Below are 9,298 nucleotides of genomic sequence, written 5' to 3' on the forward strand. Positions count from 1 at the left end.
TGTGTTCAAGATCAACAAATGCAACCCAATAAAGATGTATAGCAAATAGATTGTAATAGAAGCGATAAGCTGCCATGTGTACGTGTCATCAAATCTTCAGGCTGTTACATCGACATGTGTAACCCCAGTGTCCCACTGGTTGTTGTCGCGCTTTAGGGCTGCATTAGAATTCCGACTGTCATTGAATACAGTTTCGACGTCGGAGCACAAAACCGAAAGTAATCTTTCTCCGGGTCGGGACCGCAGTCTCTGTTTTGCACTGCTATCTACGCTGACCATGTTTCGTCGCCTGTTCCCGCTCGTAGTTGTGTTGACTTGTTTTCCAGGTAAGTGTGCATGTATGCATGTCTGATCAGCAACGGGTAGATAAATTAAACCGGAAAATATACTGAAGCAGCGTCTGCGGCTTCCTATGAAAGTGGACAAAGTCCGAGACTGTGCGTATCGCTTCCTTGGTCTCACGCGCGCGCAAGGATAACGTCCCATTTACCGTGTCCGTCTGGAGAAAGCCAACTTTTAGCATCACTTTTATTTAGTTTACTCGGCGGCTGGTTTGACGGCGACTTCAAGCAGAACATCTTGTCATTCAACTTAACAGTTTAAAGCGAACTGCGGTGAAACAACTTGCTACCTGTTGGTCGAGGTCGCCTCATTTCACGAGCAAGCTAACCGCCGTGTGGTTGAATTATTTGTTTGCAATGTCATTCGTAAGCTGTTATTAAACGTTTTTGAGTCTGTGGCATTGTTATATTCATGATGCCGAACTGGCGAGCCTAACGTCAACAGTCATGATGTAAAAAGTTTTTAAATGAGCGCAGCCAAATCCAACCCCTGTCACTCAATGAATCTTCACGTCTTGAAGACAATAGTTTATTTTAAGGCACAGGGCCTGAGAGATTGGTTCTTACATACACAGGTTACAATACGGAATAAATGCCTACCTAAACCACAACACACACCTTAGTTTTCTGCCACAACCAAATACATGCATTTGACTTTGACTGGAAAATGGCTTTCGGCAACGTACACTCCCTGCAGGCAGTTTGAGCCAAGAATTAAGCAAGACGTGCGTCATGACCCTCTGAGGTTCATGACTCATGTAATGAGTGCACAAATAGTTTAGATTTCTCAACTCGGCAGTTCAGTTCAATGTGTAAAGATGTAGCTTGCCACTGTTCGGGGGTGTCAAACATACGGCCCGCGGGCCGGATCAGGCCCGAAAACTGCGTCCAGGCAGCAAATGAGTCGCGCACGCTGGACCCGCCCTTTCTTACAGAGCGGGACGTACATGTAAAGGGGTGTTCATCGTTACATTAAATTAAATCACTCACTTAATAACCATTGATTCTAAGAACTTATAGTCCATCAACACTCCTCTTAAATCACGTGGTTAAAACTAAAGGCTAGAGATATGTGACACTCATCAAAGCAGCAGTGAGAGGCTCTGACAAGCCAAACCTCTAATTAACGAGCCAATGATACTGCGCATTGAAACACAACTGAACCTCTTTTCTTCTGATATTAAACAATACTATGTTTATGAAAATAATACTGGTTAGATTGTAAGTAAATATATTTAATATAATGAAAAATATATTTATATAATATTACAAAAATACCTAAAATATATATATATATATTTTTAACTCTTTTTTTGTCTCTCCCGAGACGTTATTCCTCTCCTACAGCATCCATTGCCATCAAGTGCAAATTGTCAATTATGCAAATTAGACTATAGCGTCATTTGGTGACTTCAAGTGACTTTCAGGAAAGCCAATAGTGACTGTCCTTACTGATGAGTTGGCAACACTGATGCAGACTGCAGAGTGCTCAAAGAACACGAGCAAAGTAAAACAAAGAGAACAATTGGAAGTTGTTGCTGTTATTTTGACCTTATTATTACCATGCCATGATTTTACCGCTCCGGCCCACTTGGGAATAGATTTTCCCCGATGTGGCCCGCAAACTAAAATGATTTTGACAGCCCTGGTATAGATGATTTCACATACAGTTATAGAACAAGCCAAGAACTTGTCAAAGTGTTTTATGAAAAAGGATTGGAATTGGCCAAGATGAATATCCATGTAACCGTTCAATCTGAAGGACTCTCTGTTCATTTGAAATTCAGCTCAGATGTAAGAAGCTTTTGGACATTGAAATGATTCTCACATGCACTATTTTCTACATTTATGTAGTTGTGTGTTAATTTTCTGTTAATCCAGTCCTTGCTCTTATGCTTTCCCTAGGTGGGTTCTCCAAGCAGAGTCCCGCAGAGCCCACTGTGGTCCAGGCCGGTCGCGTCGCCATCCTGCCCTGCTACTTCAGTGAATACGATGACCCTCTGTTCGTTGAGTGGTCTGAGGAATCCCTACACCCAAATGTTGTTCTTTTGTACCGAGAGGGCAAGGAGGAACATGGAATGAAGAGTGAAGCCTTCCGCTATAGGGCAAGCCTTGTCAGGCCAGAAATGGATAACAGTGACAAGTCTCTCAGGATCGCTGACGTGCAGCTCTCTGATGAAGGGAATTATACATGCAAGAGCAACTTGAATAACAAGGTCCGCAACGTCACAACAGTTGGGCTCTCTGTTGGTAAGTGTGTGGGGCTTCTGGAGGTTGAACTAATATCCACTGGTCCTCTGGTGCTCAGTCAATCAGACACTGGGCCATATGGTCCCACCTCAGTTACAAGAGGTGCTGAGCTGTTAATTGTGGCACTTCAAGTCTCCTTCTCAACATTTGTAGTTGTTCTAACAAACAGCAATATTGTGAGAACAGCCCAAAATAAGAGAAGCATCTTTGGGGAAAATGGTTCTCACACATTCACTCTGTACTGCAGACAGCCACCAGAGCAGTGAAGACATTCTTGGCCTGTATTTTGGAGATGACCGACACCATAACTAGTGTTTGTTTGTTTGTTTTTGTTTTGTTTTTTGCAAACTTTGACATTCCGTAATCACATAAATACATCACATGCAGGGTTATGCAGGTATGTGTCAAATTGGATGAAAACAGCTGCTGTTATTGAGCTTCATAGATATATTACGAGCTCTCTGGTTTGATCATTACAAAACTTGCATCACTGTGCATCAATGTGGCTTTTCTGGTCGCACAAAGTGTCGCAACGACTGCTGTCTTCAACAAGGAAATAAACAAGCTCCTTCATTTTGAACACACTAACATTCCTTCCTGTTTACAGTCGCCATGTCAAGCCCTGAACTCACTTTGGTTCAGAGTACGAATGGCGCGACTGTCCAGTGTGAAGTCCAGTGCTCGCCGTGTGAGTTGGAGATGGAATTCCTGGATGATGAGGGAAACGTCCTGCTGTCCCACCAGCAGAGATTCCCCTCAGAGGAAAGTGGCTTTCTCAATGTGACGCAAAGAATGCTGGTGCCCGACCACATCACCAGGTTTGAGTTTGCCTCAGAGCTCAGTCACATCCATCTGCTTTTAAATATTTTGCATTTAATGGGGCAGTTCACACTGGAACCAGATGGTGGTGTTTAATAAATGAAGGCGATATTTTTGACTGCTCGAAAATAATGAGTTGAGAGCACTTGTGACGTCTTCTTGAATTAAACATGAAACACGCGCGCACACACACACACACACACACACACGCACACGCACACGCACACGCACTGGATGGCCACTACAGAAAGGGGGGCACGGAGACAAAACAAAAATAAGAGTGACTTTCAGAGATGAACAGATGTCATGTGATCTGATCTCAGGGTCACCTGCAGAGTCACCCAGAAGAAGATCAATCAGACCTGGCTCCAAACACTCTCTGTACCAGGTAACCTTCACATCACTATACTCATTTTAACATGCTGGATTATTGATTATTAAAGGCTCTAAAGGAAGCCGACATTGTTATCCAGTTAAAATTAAGACGTCATCAGCTGAAAATCACACCAAGATGTTCAACTGACAGTTTGTTCCACATTTATTACATTTATTATATTTATTTCTCACTCTCGTTCCAGATTACTGCAAGGTATCATGCTCTCCCTCCATCACCACCACCATCATCGTCTGCGTCGTTGTTGCCATCATCATCATCATCATCATCACCATCATCGTCTTCAAGTGTTGGATATCTAGTGAGTGAGATTGTGATATTTTAATTGCATCGAGCAGCAAAAAGGTTAGTGCTTCGGCTCCTCTGCCAGAGCAGCAGAGCTCATAGGTTGTAGCTGTGTCCAGCATGTGTGCAGTGCGTCAGGGCTCTGGTAAACAGGAGCCCTCTGAGGAAAATTTGCTGGGCTTGTAGAGTTTGGGGTGTTGTTAAAGACGAGGGGCGAGAGTGGCCTAGTGGCAGAGGCCACCTCCCAACGACAGGGGTCCCGAGCCAGGTCACATCAAACATGCAGCCTCAAGGGGGCGCTCTTTGAGTGTCCTCCCTGTGCTGTTCCCCAACATGGATGTATTATAAGAACTTGACAACGACCTGCCAATTTGGCAGCGCAGCAATTTTTTCCCCTGTGGCCACTCGATGTACTGAAACAAAAAATATTATGCTGCCCAAAAGCGTATAGACTGCAATACAAGAAAAACAACTGTGAAGTGGCTGACTGGACGTAACTGGACTGGACATGATATATCTTTCAAAAAATGTTTAAAGGTCAGAAAGTCAGCAGAAAAGAGTTTATTCCCGGCATGACGTCACGGTCTAGTACGTGCTGTGTCTCCGCTCATTCTGATTGGCTGCTGCGGCCTGATGCATCACGTGAGTTGCAGAGGCGTGATGTGAAGGGACACTATTGCGCATGCTTTGAGGGCAGTACATGTGAAATGTTTCCAACTTTTTGTCCTTTCCACAGGGGACGATCCACATTCGTCAAAGGCGAGCCTGCAGTCAAGCACCTCATCGGTGAACAGGACCACTGAAAATATCCCGCTGATCGACGACATGGACGGAAGCAAAGTCAAGTCTAACCCTCCGACAGGGGATAGAACCCACCAGCAGCAGCAGGACAAAAGACATCAGCTCAGTCCCGTTAGGTGTGACCAGCCTGCTCAGGCATCAGCAGCCTCCAGTTCCACCACCTCCACTGGTAACGCCGCTCCTCAAGTGCCCATGTTGCCTCAAGCTCCAAAACAAAAGCCAGAAGTTGATGTACCGCCATCCAAACCTGACAACAGGAAACACACAGGCAAGACCAAACGATCTAGTTACGACTGCTCAGCTGTTTGCCGTCCCAACAACTCCAAACCTCACAATCCTGATCTTACGGTGCCACTTTGGTCTAGAAACCGCTATGCTGCTCTTTCAGATTACAACTCCTGAGCTGCTGAATGATGATGAGTGATCACAGTTCTGTGTACTACAGTCATGTCCAAAACTTCTACAATTGCCCAATCCCAAAATAACAAAAGAGAGAAAAGTGGTTTAAAGGATAATGACTGGAGGATAATGACTGACAAGTAAAAAGTTCAAATGTAAATTAATTAGGCAGAAACTTAAATGAAAACAATTAGAATCATACAGAACACAAAACTCACTTTCGCTCCTGGCTTGCCCTGGATGGTTTAGTTGGTTTTCTCTTGATTGAGCAAAGAGCTCCGAGATGCCTTTGGTTGCGATTTAGCTCTTTAGAATTTGATTGATTGATTGATTGATTGATTAAGGTAAAACATAAGAATCGAAACTCGCTCTTGTTGCCTAGGGTCGACTCCCAATCACTGACCATTTGCAATCACAGATTTCAACGCTCAGATACATTTTCAACTGGGTAATAAAACATGAGGCCATCGTTCAATGACATGGTCATTTAAAACCAGTTATAATGAGTCATTTAACAGCAGATGCGCAAACCTGCCGTCGATCTGTATAGTTTTGCAGAGTCTCGCAGCAACACAGTCTGAGTCTGAGCCAGATCATATTTTGCCGTTGATCGTTGTGTGGTTGGTGCTTTGTAGCAGCCCCGACAGGCTGCACTCGCTGCTGCTGAACCACAGACCAATCATCACACACCATCAAATGTGATACTTAAAATGTGATAATACACAAACACAGCTATAATAAAGATGTGAAGTTGATGTAACCTTCCTTTTAAATGTGACAAAGAGCCACCGAGGCATCAGAGAACACTGATGACCTTAAGTCCTTTGTTTACCGTTACTTGGGAATTCTTGGTCCAACCTGCCAAACTCACTTTGTAGCTTTGTGGATTTGCATTATCAGAACAAATATTCTGGCCACAGTCAACTCTGTCAGTTCAATACTCACCCTATCTCCAGCCAGCGCCCTCACCACTGGAGCAAACCACAATCAGCAATGACAGATATTTTTTGCTACTTGTTTTGTCTTTGGTGCTATTTTTTATTTGCTGTTCTACTAATGGATTGTTTCTGTAACTGTGTCTCTTGTTTTTCCATTTTGTTTACTTTTGTCTTTCTATTCTTTCTTGTTAATATATATTATTCATTTAAAAATAAATGAATAAATAAATAGATAAATATTACCACAAAAAAAGACCAGTCTTAACACCGTTTATTCCTGCTTAAGGTTTTAGAAATGGATTCTGGGTAGCTGTAATACTGCCGATCGTCACCAGGTGGCCTTGAGAGCCCAGTAACCTGGGGACAGAACGTGTTGCATTGAGAGTTGTCCCAAAACCCAATGGCTGTCAAAAAAGAAAAAAAAGAGAGAAGTCATATGATCATAGGGTGAATTTTACATTTCGTTAAAGTGTGAAAAACACCGCTGCAGTAAAAAAAAAAAAAAGAAAAAAAAGAAAAAGAAAAAGAAAGAGAAAGAGAAAACTCTTGGAAGAAAAAGACTAATGAGAAAATGCGCTACTTTGATACATTGTAATTTAATTTGGCGAACACGAATATGAAAACGATACTGCGGTCAAGCCAACTAACAGTTCGACAAAAGCAGGCGAGTCAGTAGACACTCGCTTTTGCTGGTACCGTGTATAATAATAATAATAATAATAATAATAATAATAATAATAATAATAATAATAATAATGTAACAGTACAGTGAATTATTGTTGTGTTTATGTTTTATTCTCAGTTAAGTGGTTGTTTTCACCATATTGTTCTGTATCTGTTATAAGTCGTCTGGTAACCATTGCTCCGTGAATGCAGCACTTTGTGATTGGTTGGGCGGGGGGGGGGGTTGTCGGCAGGAGCTGGGCGGAAGTGTTGTGTGTACTTTGCTGCGAGCAAAAGTAGAGACTGTCGCAACCATAGATATATACAGAAGGCTAGATGTCTTATCCGAGCTGCTGGCCAATGGAATCGAACGTCCGCACCTGCGGCCATCTTGCCACAGTCACCTCGCTCCGCCTCTCTCACTCAGAACTATGTATTCTTATTGTGCATGTTATTTTAAATAGCTCTAAATTGCTCTATTTTAACCCGAATTTCGAGCGGTTTGGTTTGTTATAAAGGTTATAAGCATAGTTATGATACTGCATGCTTTCATGAGAAAAGAGCAAAAACACGCACACACCCATATTTAATAAAAACGTATATGCTAAACGCTAAACTAAACAAACCAGCACTAAATCGTAACATTATAGTCAAACAGCTCCAACAATATCTTACAGATGAAATGTGATCCTACGAGCTTTTGTTTGTGGACAGCGACGATTGCTGCACCCATAAGCGGCACAGAAGTTCTGCATTTTTTCAGTCACCGATTTCCTGTAGAAATCATAATGCATGATGCTGTAACAAAGCAATCCAATTTTAAATCATTTGCGAATTAAGTTAAATTATATTGAAAAGAAAAGCTATTCTGTCTCGCCATATGTCAAATTGCTTGTTTTATTTACACCTACCAATCCTAATCCATTTTATCACAACAACAAAAAAGACGGACTGTAACCTCAGTTTGTCACCGTTAGACTCTTTATCAAACAGGTGGGGGATGAGATATCAGCAGCTCTAGTTCATTGATCACCGTGTCTCTGCTGCATGAACTGATGAGACTGCGTTCACTCAGCAGCAATAGATGTAGGCTAAGTTGCATTAGCTTGGTTTGCAACGTTATAGGAAACGCACCTCAGCGAATAACTACAACCGACACCACAAATATTGTATGTGAACAAAATACTAGTTTGTCCTGAAATAGCTGTTGGCTTAACTTAATTTAAGAAATGAAAATCTTAGTGGTCTCAGTCGTATTAACTTGTGCAGAGAGGCTGCCTTAGCACCATTATGCTTTTTTTTCTAATAGAAAGCTGCACTCTCAACATGTTCAACCATCCAGAATCATTGCTACATTATGAACGTTTGTAAGAAAGCAAACCGTGTGCAAATCTGTCAAGTTTTCAGCGAGATCAGAGTGTTAATGCTTGTTCAGATCACTCACGTTCCCTCACATTCAATACATCAGACAGTGGCTGTGTCTCAATTCAGGTGCTGCGTCCTTGAAGTGTGCATTTTGGAAGGAAGTTGCGTCATAGCACTGCGTGAAGGCTTGTCCCAATTCCCGAGGGTGCTTAGCACGCTGAAAATGCACCCTCGGAAATACGCACTAGTTTTAGCCGATTCCAAGGATGCACCGCTACTATCCTTCGCGTACTTGGGTATCCCATGATGCTTTGCGTGCTGCTGCAAAGCATCGTGGGATCCTGGGAAGTCAGCTGAAATTAGCGGCATGTACTGGTTAAGACACAACATATAAATCTAAATATTGAAGTTTCACATAAAGTATCCAGTTTTTAACGTAGGATTTTATTTATTTGATCATCCACCGGCATCGTTAGATGGCGAACCAATGGTTAGCTTGATACTATAAAAACGTCACTTCCGGGGTTGGCCAGCCGGAGGGAACACCGGTGACGAAACGAGGAAATACGCCGAAGGCTAGACTGTCCCGAGTGGTTACCGGGGAGGCGGGGTTTGGTCCGTCCTTCTAGGCTGGGTACTTGAAGAACGCTTCCTTCAGACGGAGGACACTCGGTCTGAAGGGTGCAGACCCTGAATTGAGACACAGCAAGTGATTGAGTGAGAGAAGCGAGTTTTCCTTTTTGCCGTTGCTTTGGCGTTGGCTTCAGCCTACAGAAACCTGTGTTCCAGTTCACACAATAAAGCCACGAAACTGACTAATGTCTCCGAGCCTGTGTCGGTAGGGGACGCTACATTGGTGTCAGAAGTTAACTGGGCCTTCCTCGCCGCGGGGTGTACGCAAGCAGTCCAAGCCCTAATTAGCTTAGTGTCTTCGTAAGGGGGTGAATATAATGATAAGTCTGTTTGTTCGATAAAACTGTTGGATTGCTTGGTTCATTGTTGATGTTACAGTAATTGATCTTACCAGATCTTTGGTTATAACG

At 42.9% G+C, this 9,298-nt stretch overlaps 1 protein-coding gene across 1 annotated transcript; it reads left to right on the plus strand.

Annotated features, from left to right (window-relative positions):
* The first annotated feature begins 216 nt into the window (after nucleotides 1-216).
* On the plus strand, nucleotides 217-6,044 carry LOC142894136 (butyrophilin-like protein 1). Its single transcript, XM_076035300.1, has 6 exons — nucleotides 217-326; nucleotides 2,247-2,591; nucleotides 3,199-3,409; nucleotides 3,734-3,798; nucleotides 3,989-4,105; nucleotides 4,826-6,044. The coding sequence occupies exons 1-6, from the start codon at nucleotides 278-280 to the stop codon at nucleotides 5,290-5,292; spliced, it is 1,254 nt and encodes a 417-aa protein (XP_075891415.1). The 5' UTR covers nucleotides 217-277; the 3' UTR covers nucleotides 5,293-6,044.
* The last annotated feature ends 3,254 nt before the right edge of the window (nucleotides 6,045-9,298 follow it).

This window comes from Nelusetta ayraudi, unplaced genomic scaffold, assembly GCF_046127955.1.
Source record: "Nelusetta ayraudi isolate G7.1 ecotype Tasmania unplaced genomic scaffold, CSIRO-AGI_Nayr_v1 ptg000042l, whole genome shotgun sequence".
Lineage (NCBI taxonomy): Eukaryota > Metazoa > Chordata > Actinopteri > Tetraodontiformes > Monacanthidae > Nelusetta > Nelusetta ayraudi.

Excerpts from the sequence above, each read along its gene's own strand:
- LOC142894136 (XM_076035300.1), top strand. The coding sequence starts at position 278 with ATGTTTCGTCGCCTGTTCCCGCTCGTAGTTGTGTTGACTTGTTTTCCA. Across the intron at positions 3,410-3,733 it reads GTGCCCGACCACATCACCAG|GGTCACCTGCAGAGTCACCC; the intron begins GTTTGAGTTTGC and ends ATCTGATCTCAG. Across the intron at positions 4,106-4,825 it reads CTTCAAGTGTTGGATATCTA|GGGACGATCCACATTCGTCA; the intron begins GTGAGTGAGATT and ends TCCTTTCCACAG.